General features: G+C 41.8%; 1 protein-coding gene across 4 annotated transcripts in view; it reads right to left on the minus strand.

The window, feature by feature from the left end:
• ASPH (aspartate beta-hydroxylase) overlaps positions 1-27,761 on the minus strand; it is a 259,231-nt gene that overhangs the window by 39,156 nt on the left and 192,314 nt on the right. For all 4 annotated transcript variants that reach the window (XM_068237435.1, XM_068237433.1, XM_068237436.1 and 1 more), the window contains 5 exons: positions 26,911-26,997; positions 15,252-15,402; positions 6,574-6,710; positions 3,702-3,800; positions 1,133-1,222 (listed from right to left, as the gene is read on the minus strand). In XM_068237435.1, coding sequence (XP_068093536.1) covers positions 1,133-1,222; positions 3,702-3,800; positions 6,574-6,710; positions 15,252-15,402; positions 26,911-26,997 — 564 coding nt within the window. The remainder of the gene's footprint in view (positions 1-1,132; positions 1,223-3,701; positions 3,801-6,573; positions 6,711-15,251; positions 15,403-26,910; positions 26,998-27,761) is intronic.

A 27,761-nucleotide genomic window follows, 5' to 3' on the forward strand; every position in this document is an offset into this window, starting at 1 on the left:
TTGCATCATTCTATAATATGTGCAGATTACACAACACTCAGCATTCAAAATGAGTCTTTCAGAGCAGTCTGTGAAGTAATGACCTCTCCTCTGGCAGAGAAAAAGTAAACAGTTTACTTACAGTTGAGATAATAAAAGTCAGATAACAGCCCTCTCCAGGACTAACTTAGTCGGAGAGCTTAATGGCTTGTTTGCATAGAGATAACAACTGGAGTTTCTTAACTCTTCCTGTACTGGAAACAATTAGACTGATGTATCTGATCTTAATGTTTTATTTCTTAGCTGTGCTACACATACAAATCATAATATCATTTTTTTTCGCTTCAGTGTCTCTTTAAGGCACCTTTTCTCTATTCCTCCAATATTTATCAGTGTGTGTAACAGCATAAGCTTTAGGTGGTAATGAAAATGTCATGGTTTAAATTTCAAGCCACAGTTTAGAGATACCCGGCCTCTTTCCATAATGTGCAGTTAAAGCCTCTCTGAGGGCCCATCAAGATTCACACACTTTAAATACATTTTTCCACAATCAATTTGCATCAAAGCTACATAATAAAATGCATGTAATTGTTTTTAATGGTACAGTGCTCATCAATATATCTCACTGAGAAGCCAGTTTTTTTTGTTTTTTTTTTACAGTACTTCTTGGTACAGCGTAACAAGGTACAAGATGGATTTAATTCGCCAAGTACGGTTGTTGCCGTAACAGAAGTTCCCCATAAGTGGACCTTTGCAGAAAATTATGTCAGCACAAGTAAAGTGAGTAAATATATTACAGATCACATCCAACTCATACAGATGTCTTCCTTTTATCTTTTGTTTCAGACCATTATCTCCTTAGATTGCAATGGTCCTCTCTATCAATCTATTCTTCATTTTTAAGAAGATATGGGAGATGTAGAAAAAGAGTGAAAGTGGCAAGGAGAACAAAAAAAGATGCCAAACTGAAATAAACATCATCAAAGCCAAACTCAAACTGGTGTAGACTCCTTGCTAATATCCATTGTATAACCAAAATTGAGCTCCACAAATTGCCCAGTAAGTATCTAATAATCACATTACTCTCTGAATCAGCTGAGCCAGCAATCCTCATTCCTTATAAATAAACTATTGTCATGTATGCTGAACTTACCTCCTGGTCTCCAACTCTCTGCAAGGCATCCCCCAAATGGAAATAAAAACGACCATCGTCAGTACCAGGCTCGCCAGACTGCAGACCTTCCTGGAAATGAAAGATGAATCATACAGTATGAGTAGATTAATGGTGGTAAATGTACTAGATACAGGGGTCCTGAACTATGGCATTGCAAGAAGGCCAATAGAAATATTGACACAGTCCATTAAAAGTGAATTGATCTTAGTAACATACATGGCATATTTACATGGTCCGTAATTTTGCTGAACTAGAATCAACCAGAAAGTCAACCTAAAGTGCAAAATCCATTAAATACCTGTATAACAGAGGCGCCTCTAGAGACCAGCTGATAAGCTAATTGCCTAGAGCGCCAGATTTATGACAGGGTGCTTTGAGGGGAAAAAAAAAGTTTATTTTTCCTGTCCTTAGAGACTGAAAACTTAGGGAACAGAGATAAAAAGTTCTAATGAAAGCCTTTGCTGCTCAGCCTCAAATAAGGAATCTACAAACCTTTTGTCTACAACACTTTGTATGGCATTCCCTAATGTTAGTGTTATCTCGGGATCTAGAGTGTGTCTTCGTGACTCCTGTCCTGCCCGCCCCTCCTTATGACTTGAAAAGAAGAGGAGGATGGTGTCTTTGTGTGAATTCCAGAACGGACTAGCCAGGAGGAAAAAGGGACATTTTCCCTCAGGCTGCTGGTACAGTGTATAAGGCAATGTGAAGCACTAGGCTGGTTGAGGGAAATAAATGTACAATTTGATGGCAAGTTGGTGTACACAGCATGATGCAGAAGAGAGTCTTGCCTCCTACAGTGTCCTTATAAAAAAAACACACAGGTTTCCTTGCCTGGAGTGACAGAATGGCCAGAGGCACCCCTGCTGTATAATCAATAGAAATATTTTAACCTGGCCTTCATTTGATATTGGTCACTTCTGGTAGAGTGAATTAAAAAAAAATGACAACTGATTTTTGGTCAATTTGATGTAATAAGAGAAGTACCATTCATCTGAATGTAAAAACAAACTCATGTACTGTATATGTCAGACTTAAGATTTCCACAGCTCCAGTATTTACTTGAAATTTTGTCCCCCCGTACCAAGTCTTCACAGGACAGTAAGGTATTCTAAAGAGGTGCTTTGGACAATATTTAAGGATTCTACAGACATATGTACTCAGTCTGGCCATTGTCAAATGGATCTGGCACAAATCTCAAGTCTACAAAGATTGTCAGTAGATTATTATTGGATGTCCTCATTCAATAACTTTTCCAGTCTTTACCAATAACAGAGATAAACCCATCCAGGTATAGCTGTTACAGCAGTTCAGGGTTTCTGAGGACATTTGGGTGGTACAGGTGCCTTAGTGAGGCTTTTTTTTTTAATCTTTGTTTTATCTTTTACAAAACAAGAATACATTTAGATGAACAGGACCATTGTGGTAAGATGTGCATTTGGATAAAGAACATTACATTAGAGCGCTAATTTACTAAACAGGGCAAGAACTGCACATGAGAGGGCGATGAAGAGCTGTGCTTTCCAAAAGTGATGCCTATAACAGGTCGATAATGGAATTTTTTCTCATGGGTTAAATAATCTGGGAACTGCACAGAAGGACATGAGGGGACTAAAGATCAGTTCCAGGAATGGAGACTTGACAAAATCTGTAAAATATGTTGTAAACATATATATGTAAATGAGTAGATACAATATGCTTCCAGCAGCACAAACAACAATGACCCTTATTGAATTCACTTTTTCTTTTAAGTTTTCGCCTGGGTGATATTTTCACACCTTGTCATCAATAAAATGCCCTTTAAGCCACCAGCAAGAAAGAAAATGCACAAACTAATTTTAATAGGGTTTTTTCCCTATTTTTTTGTACTTTTTAATAGCAGTGCTGAAAAGTTGATTTAAACAGAAAATGAAAAATGATCTCCAATGAAAACTTAGGAGAAAAAATTGAATTGAATCAGGACCGCTGTGGTCAGGTGGTCAGCGGTCTCACCTTGTAGCACAAGAGTCAGACATTTGATCTATTTGGCTTGGAGTTTATCTTCGGAATTGTCTGAGTTTCTTCTAGGTACTCCAGTTTCCTCCCACATTCCAAAAACATACCGGCAAGTTTTTTCCCCACAAACTGGACCTACAATGGGCTCTATTCACAAAACTTCTCATACACAACTTATTTATCACCTAATTAATAAAAATAACCTTTCAGCTCATTTACAAGCAAAATAATCACTCAAAGTAAGTTGTTCCTGATTAACTTCATTTCTATATTGCTTTTCTTACCTTAATTATATTATATGTTTGCTCTTTGGAAGCTTAAAAATGTAACATAGATAATGTGAAAACAGAGGAAAACAAGTGAAAAAGCTTTGTGAATCATGGCAATTGTGTCAGGGATATTAGACTATGTCTCATGCTGGGACATTAGATTGTGAGCTCCTTTAAGGGATTGTTAGAGACATGAGTTATTTAGTTTACTATGTAAAGGGCTGCAGATTTTAGCATGACATAAATGCATAATAATATACAGTAATACTGTGATGAATCTAACTTACTCTTAGGTAAGGGATACTTTCAGCAATCTTGTTATCTGCTTTTAGGATAAATCCATAGTGCACTTTGGCAAATCCATTGTTGGGATCCATTGATAAAACCTGTAAAACATCATAAAACTGAAGCATAACAATAATATTCCAGAAAGAGGATCTAAAGGGAATTTACCCTGACATTTCCTGCTGAACAGGTTCAGCTATAGTATATACAGAGGTGGTTGTAAATGGTATATAAGGTACCTGTGGCTGGTCCCCATAGCCAAGTCTGAAACACACAAGGTTGCGCCACCACCAATAATAATAATGCACCTATAAGATCGTTACTAATATCATTAAGTTCCAAACCAACAGTCAATGTACCTTGGTGGGTTCGCCATCACACTTTTCCAATAAAAACTATAGTATGCAATGATGGACTGTGCTCTCCACCAGTCTGGATCCTCACTGCACAGAAAAGTCCTTCAAATAGCGTAATACTGTTAATAATAATAGTGTACACCGCCCGCCCCTGATGAGCCCAATAGGACGAAACGCGTAGGTCAGAGCTACGTCCAGTGAGTCTGATGTCATCGCGCATATAGGAACCATCCGGAACGAGGAAGAGAGATAGCGAGAGGTAGCCTGCGGAACGTTCAGGGAGAGGGGACCGGCTCCCTAAAAAGATTATCTGAACACAGAGGTACACACCGCTGTTGGTTCATTGATGTGCAATACAACCAAGAAAGGAGACGTGAGTGTGCAATTGCGTGGATGTTTTACCATATGTAGAAGGTTTTACGCTACGTTTGGTTTTATTCTATTTGTTGTATGGTGAGATCTGGAACATTATTAACGTGGATTTGAAGATTTTAAAGAACCAGTGAAATTATTGAGAAAGCGCTAGACCCTCCTACTGTCTGAGGTGGTTATCATCTGGTGAGTGTTTACTATTGAGGGAGAGTGGAGCAAGATATTTGTTGGCATGTGTGGTGCACCTTTCACGAGCACGGGGTGGTGTATACTACTATTATTAACAGTATTAATGCTATGTGAAGGAATTTTCTCTGCAGAGAGGATCCAGACTGGTGGTAGAGTGCAGTCCAGCGTTGCATACTATGGTCCCCATAACCAGATGATAACAGTGTTAGGGCCTGTTTCCACTAGCCACAAATTTGCATCACGGCAAACCTGACGCCAATGCAATGTAGTAGTTTCTATTGCATGCAAATTTTGATATGTGACCCGGAAAATAATCGGATGCATGCTGCAGATATCTGCAGCACACATCCGATTCCTGTAGGTAGGAACAGACAGCCACATACAAGTAAACCAGAAGTCATCCGCGGGTAGTTGTGGTGCAATTGCATCCGCGCAATGGAACTAGGCTCTTATAGGTCTTGACAAAGTTACTGGGCACCCGAACCAAACACCCCGTGCTGATACGCTCTGGTGCACTGACAAACTTATCTTAACTTAACTTGACTGACAAACTTATCTGGTAGCCATGCTGAATCCACCTGCTCCTGAAAGACTATCTAATGAAGCTGTCCACTAAAGACGTGAGGAAAGTGGTTTAGTCATATAAGATTATCAGCCCATGGCAAGTTTTCTCCATGTACTACTACTTTTTTCTTATTTTTATACAGTTCCACATTTTAAACTATAAATACCAATGTTGAATAATTATATATACTGTAAAGAGAAATTTCATCCAATATCATACGATAGTAAGGGGGAAGTGAGCATTGCTATGTAAGTCATAAAAAGCTGTGTGCTAGAGTAAACTAGTACTGAGAAAAGCTGCCATTGTTGACTCCCTTGTATTTGTGGTTAGCTTCTTGCTTGTCAGGCATATCCTCTGACTTCAGTACTGTCTCCTAACAAATATGCAGAACAGTGCACTGGCCGCACTGTGCTTATGGTGAGACAACCTAAAAGACTAATACTAAAACATCAGCATGACCATTAGATAAGCAGAACACTGAAAACGGCATCACTAATGGAAGCGTCCACAATTTATTTTTTTTGTACAGCATAGCTTTAAAGCACAACTTTTAAGTTTTAAAATTGAAATTACATGTAAACACATACAAATAAGAAGTACATTTTTTCCAGAGTAAAATGAGCCATAAATTTCTTTTCTCCTATGTTGCTGTCACTTACAGTAGGTAGTAGAAATCTGACAGAACTGACAGGTTTTGGACTAGCCCATTTCCTCATAGGGGATTCCCAGGGTTTTGTTTAGTTTCAAAAGCACTTAGTGAATGGTGAAAGTGCACAGTGAGCAGGGAGGCTGGCCAGCATCTTTGTATAAATCCTTTCCAGGGAATATACTCATAAAGAATATAACCTTGGCTAAGATTCCCCCGTGAAGAGATGGGCTATTTCAAAACCTCAGTCCTGTCAGATTTCTACTACCTACTGTAAGTGACAGCAACATAGGAGAAAAGTAATGTATGGCTCATTTTACCCCTGAAAGAAACATACTCCTTATTTGTATATGTTTACACATATTTTAAATTGTACAATTTTTGCGATAGTGGTCCTTTAAAAATCCTACAAGAAAAAAAATCAAAGTACTGCATGAAACATAAAGCTGGGTTTTCAAAAGACAGTTGGCACCAGTGATAAGCAAAGCCACAAATTGCACTTAATGAGCATAACATTGCAGCAGGCACATTGTGGGAGACAGACAGTATGAACAGCATGCATAGCTCATTCATATGTGCACACAGTGCAATAGCCCACAGCAACCATTTTCAATCCACACTCTACTGGTCTGATTGTCGTAATCTGAAATCTGATTGGCTTGTTGTATTCTGCAGGATGTGTCATTCCTTTGCTACCTCACTGTTGCAACAACAAACAAGTAGAGACTTAAGCAAGTCTAACTTACCTCTTCATACACTTCTCTGGCTTTCTTGTTATCTCCAAGCAGAAGGTAGCCAACACCAAGGTCGTTCTTCAGTGAGACATCATCAGGGTACAACTCTACCAGCTTCAAGAGGGTTTGCGCAGATCCACGCATACGACCTGAAGTAAGAAAAGGATGAACACCCCAGCAAATGTACATCCCTACTCTTACCAAAATGAGCTCCTCATGTGAGAAAGGCAGCAAGTGAGGATGGAGGAAAGCCCAAACAATCCCCACTACGTACGCCTTTCAAACCACTTTCACAATAGGAGGAGAGTGCTCTATTCTTGTTTGCTGCCTTTCTGAACTTCCTGGCTGGCTCTGCTGACACTGCATGATCCTGGGCTAAGTGTCCTACACTTATTTGCCTAATCCTTAAAGAGACACTGAAGCGAAAAAAAAATGATGATATTATGAATTGTATGTGTAGCACAGCTAAGAAATAAAACATTAAGATCTGATACATCAGTGTATTTGTTTCCAGTACAGGAAGAGTTGAGAAACTCCAGTTGTTATCTCTATGTAAACAAGCCATTAAGCTCTCCGACTAGACTTAAGGTGCCCATATACTCGTCAGATTGGCAGCAGATAGATAAGAAATGCATCTGATGATCTATCTGATGCGTTTTTAGAACATTTTTTTACCAGGATAGAATTCCAATAGATTTCAGTTTGAAATCTATTGAAATTCGATCTGATGGCATTTTTTTTGCCATCAGATTTCCATTAAGGCCAATGCAAACTGATAAGCAATCTCATCAGATCGACCTAAATTTTCCACCCTGCAAGTTCGATGGAAATCCATCGAAATCGATCGAAATCGGCCATCGATCGGTCGATTGGCCAACCGATTTGCAATCGATCGATCGGGATCGATCGGTCGGCCAGAAGATCGGCTGAGTGTATGGGCTGCTTAAGTTAGTCGTGGAGAGCAGGGCGGTTATCTGACTTTTATTATCTCAACTGTTCCTGGACTATTTACTTTTCCTCTGCTAGAGGAGAGGTCATTACTTCACAGACTGCTCTGAAAGACTCATTTTGAATGCTGAGTGTTGTGTAATCTGCACATATTATAGAAAGATGCAATGTTAGAAAAAACACTATATACCTGAAAATAAAAGTATGAGAATATTTTCTTTGCTGCTAATCTTCTAGTAATTATTCATAGTACACAACCAATTCACTATATCATATTTTTTTTCCCGCTTCAGTGTCTCTTTAAAGAGAATCTGTATTGTTAAAATCGCACAAAAGTAAACATACCAGTGCTTTAGGGGACATCTCCTATTCCCCTCTGTCACAATTTCGCCGCTCCCCGCCACATTAAAAGTAGTCAAAAACAGTTTTAAAAAGTTTGTTTATAAACAAACAAAATGGCCACCAAAACAGGAAGTAGGTTGATGTACAGTATGTCCACACATAGAAAATACATCCATACACAAGCAGGCTGTATACAGCTTTCCTTTTGAATCTCAAGAGATCATTTGTGTGTTTACCTTCTGTCCCCCTGCAGCTCTCATGCACGGAAGAGTAACAGGCTTCCTGCAGACAGCTCTGCCTGTGCCTGTGCTTGTAATTCCTCAGTATGTGTCAGCCAGTTCCTTTCACAGCCTACAGAGGAGGATTTTTATCCCGCTCTCTTTCACTGATATCAGATAGCAGAGACGCTGCTGGCTTATGTAAATAACACACACACTGGAGTGTGCATAGAGGGGCCTGGAGAGGGTTGTGCATAGCAGATCAGCAAGGAAGAGTTGGCAGCTTTCCAGACACAGGACGACAAGTCCGACAGGGGAAAGATACATTGATTTATTACAGAGATAGTGATAGTAGAAAGTGCTGCAGTAAGCCAGAGTACATTAGAATAGGTTTAGGAACTTGTAGGGTGGTAGAACAAAGCATGAAATTTTTGTTACAGAGTTTCTTTAACAATACAAATATAAGCTGCTCCAAAGTCTTCATATGCATCGTTTATGCTTACAGCTTACAGTTTATTAATTGTTGCCTTTCATATGAATTGTTTGATGGATTGTTTATTCCAATAAGAACTTTGCACTTGCACCTTTTTGAACTCTATGAGCACATTTCACTTTATATGAACTTTATACAGGACATGCATAGCTCTAATCTAAACTTTGTAGGATCTGCAATTTCTACTTCTACTCTACCCTATTTAAGTTTTACATCTCTGGCCAGTGCAGTGCAGGCGGCAACAAGTTTTAGAGTCTAGAAAGAATCACGTTTTATATTTTTGAATTGAATCAAATAAAATATTGTATATCCTGATATTTAAGTGAGGGTGTGTGTGTGAGTGAGTGTGAGTGTGTGTGTGTGTGTGTTGTATATTCATATGTATATTTTGTATAGGTTAGTGAGATTAGTTAGTTAGCTTCTGGTGTCTGTGTGCACACAGTATTACTTTGGCTGATGGTTCTTTATATATATATATATTAATTCCCATTTATGATAAAAACCTTTGTCTTGGCAATAAACATTTGTATTGTACCTTATTCCTGGTCTCTGTATCAGCTTAGCTGCAAACTGTGGTCATTTTTGTTCAGACACAAACTAAAAATGATCATGCCTTTGCACATTAATTAATTAACATTACATTTTAATATGAAATCCTCAGTTTTTTTAGAAGTATAAACAGCAGTTTTGCAAGGCTGAACTACTACTAAACTAACTGCTTGCAAGCCCCCCCATACCATTCAAGGGATCCGGCAGGATTGTAATGCTTTGCTGGGACAACTACTAAACAGGCTCTCAGAACGCAAACAAAATTGCAATAAAATCACGTGTTTGCGTTTTTCTTTTGCAGTTTTCAAGATGGTGGTAGCCTGAATTTGATACAACATCCCATTTGCCAAAATTTTTTACCAGTAGGGGAGGTTTAGCTGGATAGTATTGTTGTATATTCTACCTATAATGCTGGGGGTGCAATATGTTCAAATTTCTCTTCATTCAGTTCCTCTTAAGCCCAATCTTAAGCGGGGCAAAAATCCACCAATTCAGCATTTTATTCAACTAGTGACAGCACATCATCCATGCAATAAAGCAGGGGTCACCAAACGTTTTTGGTCAAGGGCTGGAACAACATACTTCAGACTGCTGGGGGGCCGGAGCATACATACAATGATGTTGAAAACATTACATTGAATCTAGGTATTGATTCCCCCCAATTATTCCCAGGGAAGAACTCCCAGCAGCTGCCATTCAATCATGCGGCACCGGAAGAACGTCTTTGTGCACCAGACAGTGAAGCATACCCAGGTAACAACCTGCCGTCCATTTGGACCGCAGTGTCACCTGATGCAGAATTGGATTGGAATCCAGTGAATTACTGCTTGCTGACTTCTACAGTATGTGGATGGGTGATGCCAGCACTGCTATTCTATATGCAGGCCACCGATATTTAAAGGTGCAGTGACCAGCATCTATAGGTTATACATTATGGGCTTGATTCACAAAACGGTGCTAACTTTTAGCACGGTTCTGCATGCGTTTTAGAGCATTTTTGCGCGAAAAACGGGTTTAGTATGATAAAAAGTTATCGCGGGCAAAAATTAGCGTTTGCACGTTAATGTGATTTTTTCGCACATTAACGTTCACGTAATAACGCAAATTTATCACGCGAACGCGATCGTTAATGCGTGAAAAATTCACGTGAACGACATTTTTTTGCGCGCGATAACCGTTATCACACGAAATTTGGCGCAAAGCACTTTTCACAGTGTGCTAACAGTTAGCACCGGTTTGTGAATCAAGCCCTATGTGTTTGGGGGGCCAGTGAAAAAGCCTCAGCGGGACGCATTCGGCCCGCGGGCCTTAGTTTGAGGACCACTGCAATACAGGGTTAAATAAGGACGGAAACTGTTTAACCCTTTATTACATGGATGATGTGCTGTTACCAAGCATTACTTTTTAGTAAGAGGGCTTTTTGTTACCAGGCATGGCTTTTTAGTACTGGGGCTTTTCGGTCTCTTTTAGTCCCCTATACTTTCCTAGTAGTTCGGGTCACCCCAAGTTGCTTGGTTACTCTGTTGTGCTGTCACTAGTCGATTAAATGGCTAATTTGGTGGATTGGCACCCTGCCTTTCTTCTCGACTAGACTGTATACTTGCTGAAACACAAAGAGAACACCGCCCCTACAGCCACTAGTGTCCCTGCCAGTGCATTTGGTACCAACTTTATTCTGCCTACATTTATCAGTTCCTCTTAAACGGGTGATGTTTGTGCTCTAATTAAGTATCCAAGCTCTTTGTTAAAAAAGACATGGCCTGCAGTATTTTCTTTGATTTGAAAAACAAGTTGTGTTTTACTATTTTGTCTCCTCTCTCAAATAAAGATTGGGAGATTTCCCTCAAGGAAGATTTAATAATAGTGGCTGAGTGAAGGCAGAAGTCTCTGAGACAGCAAACAGGGCCAGACTCCTCAGAAGGTTCATTGGCAAAATGATAGTTGCTTGTCTGAAATTGTATTTGCTTGTAAAGCCACCACACACTATCACATGTTTTTAATGCATTAGATTTAATACAAACATTTAATTTAAGGAAAAATCTGCTAGAACCAGGGAACAGCTGATCGATATTAAGTTCATAGTATACTGTACTGTATTGTACTGTGTACTGCTAGGAAAAACCCATTCTTTTCAGATCGATGTTGGAGGGCCTTGGAAAGGGCCAGTGGATGCATATCCATCCCAGTGTTTAGGATGGACTAAGAAATGGAGCAATGTGGTCTACTTGGTGAACTACATCTTCTATTATTCAGTCCCATCAGTTAATTTGAGCTGTGCCAAAAATGGGTGAGGACCTCGACCCTCAAGGACTGGAGTTGGACATCCCAGCCATATAGCTTTGTACCACAGTGCGCTCAATAAAGTTAGTGGTGGCATGGGTCAACATTCCATCACTAGCCTGCAGACAACTGATGGAAAATCTAGTAGTGCACAGTGGGTATGCATGTAAACCATCAATATTTGCCTAAACGCCATCTGACGGTGTGCAGTAGGTTTAACGGGTACAAATGATCCACTATTTTCTACCGCTAAAAGCAGATCTAAAATTTTACACAATAAATTATAGTATGGCTGCACTAACCCTCCTGGTGGTTTATAAAAAATCCGCCAGGGGGCAGCAAAGTGTTTTTTTTATTTTTCCATGTAGCGAGACAAAGTCTCGCTACATGATAGCCGCTGCTCAGCGGCATCCCCCCAGCCCCTCCGATCGCCTCCGGCGATCGGAGATCAGGAGATCCCGTTCTCCTGGAGGGCTTCCCGGGCGGCATGACGTCGTGACGTCATTGGGAGACCCGATCTACCCCTCAGCGCTGCCTGGCACTGATTGGCCAGGCAGCGCACGGGGTCTGGGGGGGGGCCCTCACGGCGCAGGGAGCGCCGCGTAATCGGTGCGGAGCGGCAGCGCTCAGAGGGCACACGCAGCTAGCAAAGTGCTAGCTGCATGCTGCAAAAAAAATTTATCAAAATCGGCCCAGCAGGGCCTGAGAAATCCCCCTGCGCGGCATAGCCCGTGCTCAGCACGGGCTTACCGCCAGGGAGGTTAAAGGACCACTATCGCAAAAAAAAGTAGGCAGTTAAAATCGGACAGAACCGACAGGTTTTGGGCCAGTCCATCTCCTTATGGGGGATTCTCGGGGTTTTCTTTGTTTTCAACTGCATTTGCTGAACAGTGGTTTAATTGTCAAAATAATAAGATACCAGCCGGCCTCCCTTATCACTTGCACGCTATTTTGTCAGTTAGACTTTGCAACTGCTGTTCAGGAAATGCTGTTGAAACCAAAGAGAACCTTGAGAACTTTTTTTTTTAGATAGTGGTCCTTTAAACTCCAGACCCCTGCTGCCTCGATGGTGAAGGTTAGCCTTGGCCCCGCCCCCAAATTGACCATCCTCAGACATCTGCACTGATGCAGTGGCCACTTATGACATCAGAGTGAAATAATATGGCGCTTCCACTACTCAGAAGCAAAGAAAACAAAGGGGACATATTGAGGTTCAGCAATGGATCAGAACAGATTCCAGGAACTGGTTAGTGAGGTTGCAGAAAATATAAGGATTAGGCAAATGCTGGACATACAAAAACTATAACTGTGGGGGAAAAGATGGTGGCAGCCCATAATCACTAACCAATTTCACAGCCAAGATGTGGTACCAGCCCTCAGACCACCAGTACCAGATCTTTCCCTCCGCCCTAGGAATAAGTATATATGCTCAGCATCAAAAATATGTTGCTGAAGTGCTCTGTGGGTGGCTGGATCGTGACTGCACAACCAACCATCCACCCACAGTTATATGTACTCAGTTTAACACCGTTAAGTTCTCTACGAACAGTCCTTGTCTAATGTCGTGATTTTCTACTTGTTTTCTTGTAGAGTTTGTCATTTTACTTCCTTTCATCTGAAACATACAGAACGTTGCATAAGTTGGCCATTTGTAAAGGATAATAACAGTCATAGCAGCAGAATGAAAAACATGAATAGAAAAACTTCTTTTAATGAAAATTTATGGCAGGAAGATGAGAAAAATAAGGGACATTTGATCATTCCAGTGGAGATAATCTATTTCCTTTCAGTACAGCAAGGAAATGGATGTTCAGATTCATTTCATTCTTATGCATCCTAATAGCAAAAGGTCCTTTTTTGCATAAATAAGAGTGCCCACAGGTGAAAATGGAAATGTTTTGTTGTGGTAAGTTTGTCATTTTCATTATCGTTCGGTGTTATCGCCGTATCTAGGGAGGTAGATGGGAGTCCGCTGAGTAATCAAGCTACGCTGCTTATTGTGTCAGCTTGATGCGGCATCATATAAACACCTCTGATCCACTCGGTGTCACCGGATAATTACAAAGTTCACAACTTCACAGCATCTTCCCAAATGAGTTTTAATTTCAGTCGAAACACTGGTAATATTAGTGGAGTGTAATGGGGTTTTAAATGCTTTTTAAGCTGCTGTGTTGGGCAGAAACAATTAAAAATCACCACATGTAACACAAGAGAAATTGTTTCTGAGTATTGTCTGGGATATTTTTTCGAATTGCTCCTGCGGGCTCTTTACAAGAAATTTGTGTTGAAATGAACACGGAAGGTGGCATTTTTTATTGCCTGGTTGTGACTAGTTTCTCTGTCAGGATTCTACGTCTGCATACTCTTTCTGGGTCAGTGAGTGAGTGGCCCATACACACAGCAGTTTTCCTTTTTGTTTCGATTCCGTGATGGTCAATTTGTTCATTTTGAATCTGAGATGGACACTGAGGGAAAACCTCTGAGTCACACACACACACACAGCTCCCTGCCTGCTGCCCTGCTAGAAGGCTGGTATACATGGAACTCAAGCCTGAAGGGGAGACATCCTGAAAGGGAGACTATCTATCCTGAGTTGCAGTAACTGGACGGACGCCCGACAGCAAAAGAGCTTGAATAAGGAGGAAACCAGAGCCTATGTTGACCAGTCTTGCAGTGGTCAATCTGGACGGGTGAGTGCAGTCCCTAAAGGGGCAGTCAACTTTATTTCATCTGTATAACCGAAGTGGAGTGCTATCTAATATATGGAACTTGTTCAGAAGGGTTTGGCTATACCTAACTAGAAGCGCAGACACCAGAGACTTTTTTGATTAGTAGTGAATTGACTTCAACAAAGGGAAAAGAGGACTTTATTGATATTGCAGAGCCGTTTAATAAGGTATAGAAGTTAACTTTGATAGTTAAAGCAAAGCTGTAAGATTAAAGTGGTTCTCTTGAACAACAACTGCCACTTACCTGGGGCTTCTATCGGCCCTCTGCAGCTGGAATGTCTCACGTCGTCCTCCTCCGATGCGCCATTCCCCACTGCTGGCACATTATTTGTCTAATTAGATGAATAGAAGTGCGGCTGCGCGGCCGTTGCTGCACGCGTGCTCGCCCCCGCGCACATTAGTGGGAGCTTACTGTGCAGGCGCAGTACAGGAAAACTTCGTACTGCGCCTGCGCAGTAAGTTCCCGCTGACGTGCGCGGGAACGTTCACACGTGCGGCCACGGCCGCTCAGCCGCACTTTTATTTGTCTGGTTTGACGAATAATTACACCGGGACCGGTGGTGGGGAACGGAGGATCGGAGGAGGACGGCGCGGGACATTCCAGCTGCAGAGGGCTGTTAGAAGCCCCAGGTAAGTGGCAGTGTTTGTTTTTTGAAAGTTCAAGAGAACCCCTTTAAAAGGACAAAAATAAATTGCATACTTACCTCAATAGAGGGAAGCCTGTGGATCCTCTAGAGGGTTCACATGTTCACCTGCTGACCAACGTTGGACGCTGGAATCCCCTGGAAGTTTGCGGCCTTGCTCCCTTCCATTAGCGAGTGCGGCCGCACTGAGCACTCACCGGACAACTCACACCTGCGCAGTAATACAGAGCTTTTTCCACTGAGCCCAACTGGGCCCACCTCAGCAGTGCAGCAGCGGCCATGTTTCTGAAGACTGCAAAAGCTCTTCGGAAACCTCCGCCTGCATGGCCGCGGCCCAATCCCTGCTCGGCTGCCAAGCTGTGGATGGACTGCTGCCCTAAAAGCTTTATTTTTTTGTGCTAAATACAATAAAATAAAAATAAGTATGATAAAAAAACCTACCGTAGACGTTCCTTTTTAAGGGTAAAGTCAGTGAAGGATGGCTTACCTAGGAACTGTTGCCGGTTAGCTCGTCTTTTCAGGGCCAGTTTCGTTAGATCAGCAGGCACATTGGGTAAGGCAGCGACTTCTTCATAGGTAACGAGAGCACGTGTGAGAACATCATTGCTCCTCAGCTTCTCGGCAAGGTCATCTTCACACTGAGGAGAGAACAGCAGAAGAATGCAACATTAAATACGTTCTGAGGAGACTAAACAAAACAACTAGTGAACATGTGCCATGACCAAATAAGAGTGCTTCTAGGCCTTTTTTTTAATTTTAGTTTGATTTACTAGTTAGAGGTCTAAATTTTGAGGGAGTGTTGTTGTGTTTCCATGTTGCCAGTTTTCTGGGATGCTTGTGGTAGGACAGGCTATGAGAACTTATGCTAGACCACATATACAGCATTAAATACATGGACCAAAAAACGTCACAAATACACATCCTCATTCAGCCTACACAACCCACAGTGTATTACACCTGATGGAACACAAGGGGTGCATATTGTTATCAGCCTCACCTGCCTCTCCATATATTCCTATTGAGATTGCACAAAGTGAGTTTACTAGCGCATTACTATTATTGATTGCAAATGCTTTGCCATTTTTATTAGACGAGAGTCAGTTTAAATTAGTCAATAGACTTGAGCCAGCCAGTATATAAGTCAGGTGAAGACTGGTTAGAAGCACACACCTTTTACTCTTCTCTAGTATGCATTGTATGTACTGCTGTCTTTGGGGGTGTTGCGGGCGGGTGGGAGGATAGGTCCCCCAGCAGTGGCAGTGCACCGGGGGGGGGGGGTTTGTCTGCCCTCCCCCCCACCCCTTGCCCCATCATTGGTGTGTTCGCTCCCAGGATGCGCATTGTGCACTACAGGTAGATGATTGACACAGAAGTAGAGCATCTATCCTTTGGGGGGGCAGCATGGATGGCCACGTTCGGGAGGCGTGCTGTCCATGTGTTCTCGCTCCCCCCCCCCCCCCCGAGGAGCAGTTGCGGCACTCCCGGGCAATGGTTGCTTTGTGGGGGTGCTTGCTCTGTGCCCAATTTCTTGGGGGCACAAGGAGGCCTACACGCGGCGCCCCTGTTGAGATGCAATGTATTTGCGTGGGCCAACTCCTGCAGGAATGGCAGGGAGGTAGCCTTAGATCCTTCATATTCTAGTAGGCGAATGCAGTATGCAAACGCTTTGCCATTTTAATGACACGAGAGTCAGTTTAAATTAGTCAATAGACTTGAGGCAGCCAGTATATAAGTCAGGTGAAGACTGGTTAGAAGCACACACCTTTAACTCTTCTCTAGTATGCATTATTATTGCTTTATAAAGCACCAACATATTCCATGGCGCTGATACTTAGGCCAGTTTCACACCATCATCCAGCGTTTTGGTTGCGGTGCGACCGCATGATCGCATCACACATAATTAAGCAATGCTTAAAATAGACTTTGGAGATACCTGCAGCAATGCGCGGTAATTTCGATGAGTATGACTCACGAGGTTAACACGGAAAATCTCACATTTTTGCATTTTTTTTTTGTTAGTGCTCACTTTATGTGGAAGAAATAACAATTTTTAAAAATATGCTTCCGCCCATGCGCAACGCAATACATTTTTTTTTAAATATGTGCGTCAGCATTGATCTACATGAATGCTGGTCACCGCACGTCCCCACATATGTAGAACGGTAACGTACTGATGCTTTCGTGTCAGATTGGATACTTCTGGAGCATCGCTTTGCATCCGATCTGAAATGTCCCATTGACATTCATTGCTTTAGCATTTTCCTGCGGTAAAAAGGGGTAATGCAACACAATGAAAACATCCTATTTTAAAAGAGGCCTAATAGTGCATCTAACGATACAATTGGCCAAATGATTGCTTACGAACGATTCTCCGTATGAACAATCGGAAATGATCGTTTGGGACAACTAATGGATAAAAATCTTCTATCCAATCAATCAGATTAATGAAATCGATCCAATTTTCGGATCAGTTTCATTAATCTGATTGGATTGGTTAGGAGATTTTTGTTCATTAGGCGATCATTACCGATCAATTGTAAACGATCATTTGACAAATTGTATCATTAGTGGCTACTTTAAGCTAATAAAAGGAAGATTTCCCAGCTCTGATTCTGGACAGAAGGAGAAACCTGATGAATAATAATCTGTCTACTTCATTTAGAACTACAGTACAGCTTTCTTATAGTGGTATTATATAAAAAGGTAAAAATAATCAGCTTTATGTAAATAATCAGGATGTGCTAATATTTTACATACCCTGTCCTTCAGAATAACTTGTATATATGTACATGAGGACCATCTATAATAATAGGGACCTACTTCACAGTGCCTACTGCTCCTATTATTTCATCAACAGTTCTTATACTACACAGGTAGGGTCTAAGTGACTGAAAACAACAGACTTTCTGGATTATACTCACTAGGTTTAAAGCGGATCCGAGATGAAAAACTAACTATAACAAGTAACTTGTCTATATATCTTATCTAAAGTTTAGATAGTTTACACAGCAAGTCTAGCTGCAAACAGCTTATGATTATTTATTCCTGTGATACGAGGGCAGCCATGTTCTGTTTGTCACATTACACACAGGCAAGCTGATCTGTATCTCCCACTCCCCTCTACTACTCCCTCCTCCCCTCTGCATCTGAAATCTCTGGCTAGTAACCTCCTCTTCCTCCTGCCCAGACTGAGCTCCTATAAGCGCTTGCTACTATGGCTGAGAATGCCAAGGCTCTCTAAAGAAGCTGTGGGCGAGGCTTGTTTAGTTTATAAGGAATTAGAATATTAAAACAAAACAAAAAAAGTATTTGGCTTGAGGAATGTGCTATAAACTATATGAAAGGAGCACAATTATGCAATGAGTAAAAGTTTATCTCGGATCCACTTTAAGGAAGACTTGCAGTGGTACTTTACCTTAGTTCACGAAGCCTTTGCTACATCTGAAAGGGATGCTCCTGCATACTAACTGATGGCCAATGTGGTGGTGACATACAAAAACATGTGAACACTATACCAGTCTGCATATCAGAAACTGCAACAAACTCCACTGATGTGAACAGGGAACAGTACACAAGTATGCATATATTGCCTTTGGGGAAATACCACCACCATAATATATTAAAAAGAAAAGGTAGCTGCCATGTAGGGACAAGGTGCTCCAGCACCCAAGGCTGAGACACCAAAGTGTGCCCCATCCCTCCACTCCAGCCATTACACACTGATTGCTATTAGACTAAAGCCTCCCCCCCCCCCCCCCCCATACAGCTTATTCTCTAGTTATCTGGCTTACAGTCACTGCCATGTGTCCCCTTTTCTTATTTCTCTCTGCTTCAAACACAATGAGGGAATGATAGTTGAGTAAGCTGTGCCCCCCCCCCTCCTACACTGCACCCTGAGGCTGGGGCCTCTCTCGCCTCTGCCCAGCCCTGCATGTAGGGTGATGCCTGGTCAATATTTTGTGCACACTCCACACATGCAAGTCTATGTGGACATGAGCAACATGTAAAAAAGGATAAAAAAAAAACCAAGACTCTGTAATCTGCATTAATTTCCAAGTGTGTATTACTTCTTTCCTTGCTCTGTGTTCTTCTGTTATATTCTTGCTTGATGGAAGCATGCCTCCCTGCTTATTGAGTTTACCACAGAGTCTTCTTGTTATCCAGACAAAGAAACTAATGGGAAATTCTAATGGATGTCCTCAGCTGCACTGTCAGAAATCCTTACCAAATATACATTTCCTGCCAGGACTTAAACTTGTCACCAAGGTCCATTCCCCCTTGGTCCATTTGATTAATGTGAAATCTTGGTTGGAAATCCAAATATGCTCATAACATGGCTCCTGGTCAGCTGCAGTAGGGATTGCATAGAGTACTGATGGTGAGGTGGTATTCTTCAGCGAAGCAAGAATATAACGCAAGCAAAGATATTGATGAAGAATAGAAGGATCATTTTAAGGCATTATTATACTGTACTAGTAGACCTAAGCCCGTTTAAAAATTCCCCCTCCCTCCCCTGTGACCGCCGACACCGCGCGAACACCTGCCGCGCACACGCCTGGTGGCCCCCTCTCCGTCCTGCTGCCTGTCCAAAAGATGTCCCTGTGGCACATGCGCAGTAGCGCAAACGCAGGGACACACACACACATGGACACGGGACGCAGAGACACAGGTGTTTAATTGTAGAGGATACGTAAACACAGAGGTACATACTGCTTGCTTGGCAGTTGGAAACAGCCGTTATTTCCCACAATGCAATGATGTTCACAGACAGCAAACTGTGAGGACCTTGGCCCTGACATCACACTCTGGGAGGGGATTCACCACAATATCAGCTATACTGGCGTTCCTGATGAGCTATTCGAGAAAAAGTAAAGATTTCTCATGGGAAGGGGCGTATCGGCTGCTTATTAGGATGAAGTTCAACCCTAGACTAAATTTCCTCTTTAAAGAAAGGTTGTTACCTGAAACAGCAGGCTGTTGCTATATTTTCAGCAGTAATGCTCCTTCAATTATGCGCGGCTTCTCTGCTACAGTTTATAATTAAGAGCTTTTAATTACACGTGCTGCCGACCTCTTCCAACATATTTATTGTTCTCTTCCTAACATCAGTAGAACATAAAACCAGCCATCAAAATGGTTGCTGCAACTTCCATTGGTTTTCACTTCTCTAAAACGTTTACACCTCAGCCTCTGATGATTCGGGAAGACCTTGAGAAGGAAACAGCAGGAGTAACTTGCCTCGTGGTGGGATTTAAGAATGGAGATGAACATCATATGCAGAGCTCCTATTATTTAAAAATCCATTAAACGATTGGATGTCTGAAACGTACGTGGGTTTACTACTCCGCTAGACCCCTCCACATGGCACAGACATCCCCCCCCACCACCTATCTCCTCCATATCTGGATCTGCTCTGTGTCCTCTCTATTTGTGAGCTGCACTCCTCTCTTTATATTCTATGTCCCTCTTGGCCACACATTATTTTTCCTCGGCAACCCATTCTTTCAAAAACGTTTCTGTTCCATATTCCCTTTTACACTAAATTACCATCTGTCACATCTTTATCCTTTTAATTTCCTCTGCATTTTCCTTCCTCGCCACCCGTTCTTTTCTCTTTCCTCCTATTATGTTGCCGAAATAAATCAATAGAGAGATGATTTCTGAGCTGTAATTATTTTCGCGCATGCTGTTACGTGACTAAAATCAGGTGAGGGCTCTGGCTATGTGAAATAGGTGGCCTTAAAAGGTTACACCGCTTTAGTACAAAAAAGTACATAGCATGAGTCATCAATACACAAGCCAATTTGAAATTGAACATCATTAATTATTATCTCTTAAACTTAGTCCGCAGCCGTTATACTTTTTTTTTATGTGTAGGAAACCTGCCGGACACCACGTTATATGACTTGGTGATACAGATACTCCAGAATAAGGGTTGTTCCACACCGAAAATCACTGAAAAATCTCAATCGTAAAGTGCTACCGATTGCAAACTTTCAGGTATTTTCACCGATCGCTCTCAAAATGCTACATGCAGTGCCTTAACCTCCTTGGCGGTTAATTTTTTCTGCAAAAATTGTAGAAATCCAATATTTTATTTTTTTATTTTTTTTTGATGTTTCATGTAAAGCTACCAGAGTGGTAGCTACACGAAACTCCACTAGAGGGCGCATGTGTCCCTCTAGTTCGATCGTCGCCGGCAACAATAGCAAACAGGGGAACGCGTATATAACGCGCTCCTCTATTTGGCTTCTCCTGTCGTCAGCCGACGTCCTGACGTCAGACGTCTCCGATCCAGCCCATAGCGCTGCCCGGAACTCATTGGTCCGAACAGCGCAGGGCTCTGGCGGGGGGCCCTCTTGCGCCGCTGCATGCGGGCGATCGCCGCAGAGCGGCGCCGATCAAGCTGTACGCGCGGCTAGCAAAGTGCTAGCTGCGCGCACAGCACTTTACAGGTTGAAAATCGCCCCACCAGGGGCTGAGATCTCCTCCTGCGCGGCATAGCCCGAGCTGAGCTCGGGCTTACCGCCAGGGAGGTTAAAGCAAACCTGAAGTGAAAATAAACTTATGAGATAATGAATTGTATGTGTAGTACAGCTAAGAAATAGAACATTAGTAGCAAAGAAACCAGTCTCATATTGTTCCAGTTCAGGAAGAGTTAAAAAAAACGTCAGTTGTTATCTATGCAAAAAAAGCTTCTCTGAACTCTTCGTCCAACTGGGTCAAATACATTCCTGTTTTCTGAAGCACTTAAACAGCCAAGAGAGACAGCTTTAGATAAGGTTTTGCTGCAGGAAAGTTCAAATGGTCACCATTTCTGCTTGTTTTGTAGCTTAAAGGAGAGAGTGTGCTTTCTAAACTGCACCTGTGACAGAATGATGCAACGTCATAAAAAAAAGCTATGTAACTGAAAATAAAAATATGAAGCTCTTTTCTATGCTACTAATGTTCTATTTGTTATCCGTACTACACATACAATTCATTATATCATAAGTATTTTTCCGCTTCAGGTTTGCTTTAATAATCACAATGCTACAGTGTTTATGCTCATATAGGGAGACACTGCACTAGCCATTTGCCAATCGCCATCAATTGGCAATCACAGTGCAATAGCCTCCCAGTGTGAATTTATTTTTAATAAATTCCCTGCTAAAACCTATTAAACATTGATGTGCAGTGTGTGGTAGGAATCGTGTGGTTAACATGTGGAATAAGGGAAGGGTAATTCTATACTTGCATTTTAAAGTGGCCTACTGTTTTCCTTAAACACCATCCACAGCTATGATTGCTAGGTGCAGGAAGGTGAGAGCTTGGCCGGGCCAGAGACTATGCTCACTCCTCAGATAGCTGTATTAGGGTAGCCATGTGCACTCCCCAGATAGCTGTATTAGGTAGCCATGTGCGTCACCAGATATCAGTACAGTGTTGGGTATCTATGAGTGCCTACCAGATAGCTGTTTGAGCCCGATAGTCGTGTGAGGCTTCCCAGATGGTATTAGGTAGCTATGTGAAGCCAACCAGAAAGTAGTATTAGTTAGTCATGTTAGGCTCCCAAGAAAATAGTATCAGGTAGCCTTGTGTGCCCCCAGATAGTAGTATTAGTTAGCCATGTGAAGCCCCTCAGAAAATAGTATCAGGTAGCCTTGCGTGCCCCCAGATAGCAGTATTAGTTAGCCATGTGAAGCCCCTCAGAAAATAGTATCAGGTAGCCTTGCATGCCCCCAGATTGTAGTATTAGTTAGCCATGTGAAGCCCCTCAGAAAATAGTATCAGGTAGCCTTGCGTGCCCCCAGATAGCAGTATTAGTTAGCCATGTGAAGCCCCTCAGAAAATAGTATCAGGTAGCCTTGCATGCCCCCAGATTGTAGTATTAGTTAGCCATGTGAAGCCCCTAAGAAAATAGTTTTAGGTAGCCTTGCGTGCCCTCAGATAGTAGTATTAGTTAGCCATTAGTTAGCCCCTCAGAAAATAGTATCAGCCTTGTGTGCTCCACCAGATAGTAGTAACAAGTAGCCACGTGAGTCACCCACAGATAGTAGTATTAGGTAGCCATGTGACACCCCCCCCCCCCCCCCACCCTCACAGAAAGTAGTATTAGGAAGTCATGTTAAGCTCCCAAGACAATAGCATCAGTTAACCATGTGTGCCCCCAGATAGTAGTAGTAGGTAAGTCATGTGAGTCCCTTCCCCTCTCCAAGTAGTGATATTAGGGAGTGCTATGCACAACCAAAATAGTAGTATTAGTTAGCCATGTTTGCCTAGTAGTATTATGTAGCCATATGAGAACCCCCCAGATAGCAGTATTAGGTATCAATGTTATAATAAGTAACAAGAAGACAAGACAGAGTTTGTATGTCTTTCCCATGTCTGTGTGCAGAGACGGGACAAGGTCCTCCAGCACCCAAGGCTGAGACACCAAAGTGCGCCCCTCCATCCCTGCCACCCAAGCCATCAAACCCTGATTGCTATTAGACTAAGAGGCGCCACAGGGCCCACAACCTCCCCAACACCTTAATATCTAGATATCTGGCTTGTAGTCACTGCCATGTATCCCCTTTTCTTATTTCTTTCTGCTTCAAACATAATTAGGAATGAGAGCTGAATGAATTCTGTGCCCCCTCCTACACTGCACCCTGAGGCTGGAGCCTCTCCAGCCTAAGCCTCGGCCCTGTCTGTGTGGGTTTCCTCTAGGCACTCAGGTTTCCTCTCACATCCCAAAAAACATGCAGATAAGTTAATTGGCTTTCCCCTAAAGTGGCCCCTAACTACAATGGACATATGACTACAATGGGGATTAGATTGTGAGCCCCTCTGAGGCAAGACTATTTATACTTTGCACAGTGCTGCGGAAGATGTTGGTGCTATATAAATATTAAATAAAAATAATAGAAGACTAGTAGTGAAAATGTGAAACAATTATACCAGTGCATTATTATAACTGAAAGCCAACGATGTGGCTATGAATTTATTGGAATTTGAGGTAAACTTGATTGTTCAAGTGGCATCCTCTAACCTATGTGATGGAACACACAAGTTGCTCAAAAAAGCTTTCAAATCAAACCTTATCAGTACCAAACTTTAAATGTCCTTTTACATGAATGACTTTGACATGATGCAAAAAACCCCTCAGAAGAATGTGAAAATCTTACTGACAATTCAAATATTATTCTAACATTGGTCAAATGACTCTCCATGGATACGGTCTCTGCTCACTCTTTTCTGTGGCAGAGGTATTTCACCTCTTTCCATTTCCTTTTTGCATGACGTTGTCCACTACTCTGAAGTGATGCGTGAAGGGATTGCTTTTATACACTCAGTGGAAGAGATACCCTGCAATTGCCGCATCTTCTGTTTTAAGACGGCAATTTTGTGCTGTGCTTCACACTGCTTTATGTAGAGGGCCTTTAGATTTGTTTGAACACATTATACTAAATCTTGGCGGTTTTGGTTTACTGTAATGTAACTGAGCACCCGATGATGCTACTTCTACAAGCTGTACAGATATAGTCAAAAATACTGTCTTCTTAAGAGCTGTCTTCTTCTAAAGAACTAAGACTCCAAGACGACTACAGAATACACGACATATAAAATAAAAAACTACAGAGTGCTCTACATCAGTGGTTCTGGATACACGCTTGCCTACAAGGGCAAAAAGCAATGACATAGAGTGTCGGATTATGATCTCGGGAATGAGGGACTGAGGATCTGCAGTAACATTTCTGTTTTAAAGTAGCAAGCCTGTTCTTTGAAATTCTTTCAGTATAGGACTTTAAAGAGGAACGTCAGCCTAAACAAACATACTGGCATTAAGTTACATTAGTTATGTTAAATAAAATAGATAGGTAATATAATCTCATACCTACCCTGTTTTAAAAGAACAGGCAAATGTTTAATTTCATGAGGACAGCCATCTTTTTGGTTGAAAGGAGGTGACAGGGAGCATGATACACAGTTCCAACTATCCTGTGTGCTGATCACCCCTCCCAGTTGCTAGGCAACGTGAACAACAACATAGGAAATCCCATCATGCTTTGCACAGCATCAGGGAAAAAAGCCCGGGCAGGTTTTTTTGATGGGTGGAGCTTAGCTAAAAATGCAGCTAAAAATGATGCTTTGGTAAGAAAAACAAAGTTCTGATGCTGTGAAACTGTTAAAGAAACACCAAGCCTTTTCAGTTCTGCTAAGTAGATTTTTAGTCCGGAGGTTCACTTTAAATACAATTCTAGCCATTTTAATTTAATTTAAGTCTTGGTCAGTGTGTGTAGATCTTCCCTCACTTTCTGCCCCTGGTATTGCCTTCAATATGTCTTCAAGGGTTATGCAGTTCAGTGTAAGAACAGGTACAACAGCAGTTCAGTGCCAGAACAGGTACATGAAGCCATTGTAATTGACGTTCATCCTTTATGGTAGAAAGTTCTGCAAGTTGTGTAATTTTCCCATTTTTCGAGCTCTGCACATCTATGCAGGTAGTTAAATCTGGTGTAGCCTTTGGAAGCACAGACAATGTCTCCTGCTCTACAAAACAAACATAAGTAGACTTATGGCTAGCTGCATCCATGTGCTTCAGTTTGCATTCAAATTCTTAGATTAGGGATTAGTGCATCATTTGCATATGATTTGTATTCAAGCTGTGTATTTTAGTCTCTGGGGGATCTGCACACCCCTGTTGGTTTCATTTCATTTGCAGCCTAGGAGCACTGTCAATTGTTTGCTGTCCTTCATGGTAGAAAGCCCAGTATGCCAACATTGCACAGATATTCAGACACCTGTTTAAGTTTTGGTATTGTGCTATAACTTCAATGCACAGTGCATACTGATAGCAGATTCCGATGTTAGTTTATCCAAAATATCAACAATCAGATGGTGTATGCCATATATGAAGGCAGATGAAGAGAGTATTAACAATCCTTAAAGCATATCTCTATTTACAAAGAACATTTATCAAAAATCTTACTTTGGACAGTGAGAATTTAACAGATGAAATGTGATGCTAATGCTGCTGCTAACACCTATCCCACTTTTGTTCCAATTCTTTGTGCACAGGGCTTGATAAATCGATTACTCTATCACTTAAGGAGCCCATTACAGTGCAATTGTTTTTAGAAAATAATTGCATTTTTGATAAGATCTTTCAGACTGAAAGAAAATATTGTATGTAATCGAACAGCAGCAAAAGAATTACAGTTACGATCATATTTATGACGAAAATCCACCACACTGATCAACCAGTTCTTTAACAAAACGATTGCTAATGTGCTTGTTCAGTTCAGGATTGGTTGGCCCAACCAGCTTCTCCATTTTCATACACTACAATCTGTATTAAGCGATCGAAAATATGATTCAATCAGTATGTAACATATGCACTGTGGGGGGGGGGAGGTATACCAAGAGTAAGCCCTTGATGTTTCCACCCACAAATCTGAGTGGGGTGTAGCTATTCCCACTGGTAGGCCCTGTCAAGAGCGTAGCCCCTCAAAGGCAAAAAAATGCATGGAAGGAAAGTTGTGGAACACATCTAATTAAGGTTCACACAGGCTGGGCTGGACGTTCCCTGTCCAGTCAGAACATTTGTAGATGTGGGATACCCTGCAAAATATATATAGTAAAGGTTCACACAACTCATGGCATCAGGCGCTGTCTATCACCTTGAGCCAAACAGTATTAAAGAAGGTACATTCCCTCAATTGCAGCCCTTCACAGAAGATATAAATATATACATGTGGTAAGAATCAAATGGAAGGGATGCAAGATTATATACAGTGCTAGTGTTAACTCTACATGTTTCACCCAAAAAGGGCTTCGACAGGACTAACTTAACAGAGCAGTAACAAAGTCTAAAGCAGACCCTGGTCAGGGAAATACGAGATTCCTACAGTAAATCTGGACTTTTTGGCTGATTGTTACTCATTATAGTGACCTACCTCATGCCCACCTTCTTCCTCTGGCCTATTATTGGAATAAATATGTACATGAACACACTCCGAATGTAGAGGAAAAACGGGAGCTGGGTTGCACTCTGCAAGTTCAAGCACCGCAGATTGCCTTTACCATGCATTACCTCCTGACAGCGCATAGAGGTTATTTTTATATTTGTGGTGCTTTAATCACAGTAAGCAGTTCTAAGTTTGATTTGAACGATACTTTACCTGTGCCTTCCCATATCTGGCTCTAGGGCTCTGTGGATAGTTTGCTATAAGGGCTTCAAACGCCTTTAATGCCTCCTCCACTCTTCCCTGTGAATCATAAACAAAATAATAATTAAAGGCCATGTTCAATTTACAACACACAGAGAAACAAATCAAGTAATCCCACTAGCCATGCACGCTAATAAAGCATCACCGAGGAAGAAATAAGCAGGCAGAGGTCAGTGAGCTGTGTGCAGAATAGAGATGAGTGCGGTGACAGGCACACAGGTGGACATTTGTGATAAACCTTCATGCATTACAAACCCGCTCTACTGGCTCTGCTAAATATGGAACCTAATGTAAAATTCACTTAGAGCCTTCCATGTGCGTACAAATCAAATTATTCAACATCACTAGAACTGGGTTAGCCGTGTGACCTTGCATAGTTATCATTCAGCATCCCAGGTGTTGCTGCATAGATCTGCTCTGGTGGAAAAGCACAGGGATATCACCTAAACGGGGTATAAATAGTGTAGTGACTTTGGTGGGCTGAGCTCTATTACAGCCCTGGAGTTTGGAAAGTGCAAAAGAGAGAACTACAAATCTGAACTGAATTTCTGAATTTATTTCACGTGTAAGAATATTTTTCCACTGCATGCCTTTTTATTTTCGGAACTCATGTAGTCAGTTTAGTGGCGTAGCTGCAATTAATGGGCCCCCCCAGGGAAAATTTGAGGGGGTCTTTCAAAATTCACACCCCGTCCTTTGGTGCCCTGGACTCTCCGTTCAGTTTTTCAAAACAGATCCCTCGGGCCGAGGATCCGTTTTTTAAAGTGTATGAAGACAGCCGCTAACATTGGTATCCGTGGCTC

The sequence above is a fragment of the Hyperolius riggenbachi genome, chromosome 5 (assembly GCF_040937935.1).
Source record: "Hyperolius riggenbachi isolate aHypRig1 chromosome 5, aHypRig1.pri, whole genome shotgun sequence".
Classification (NCBI taxonomy): domain Eukaryota; kingdom Metazoa; phylum Chordata; class Amphibia; order Anura; family Hyperoliidae; genus Hyperolius; species Hyperolius riggenbachi.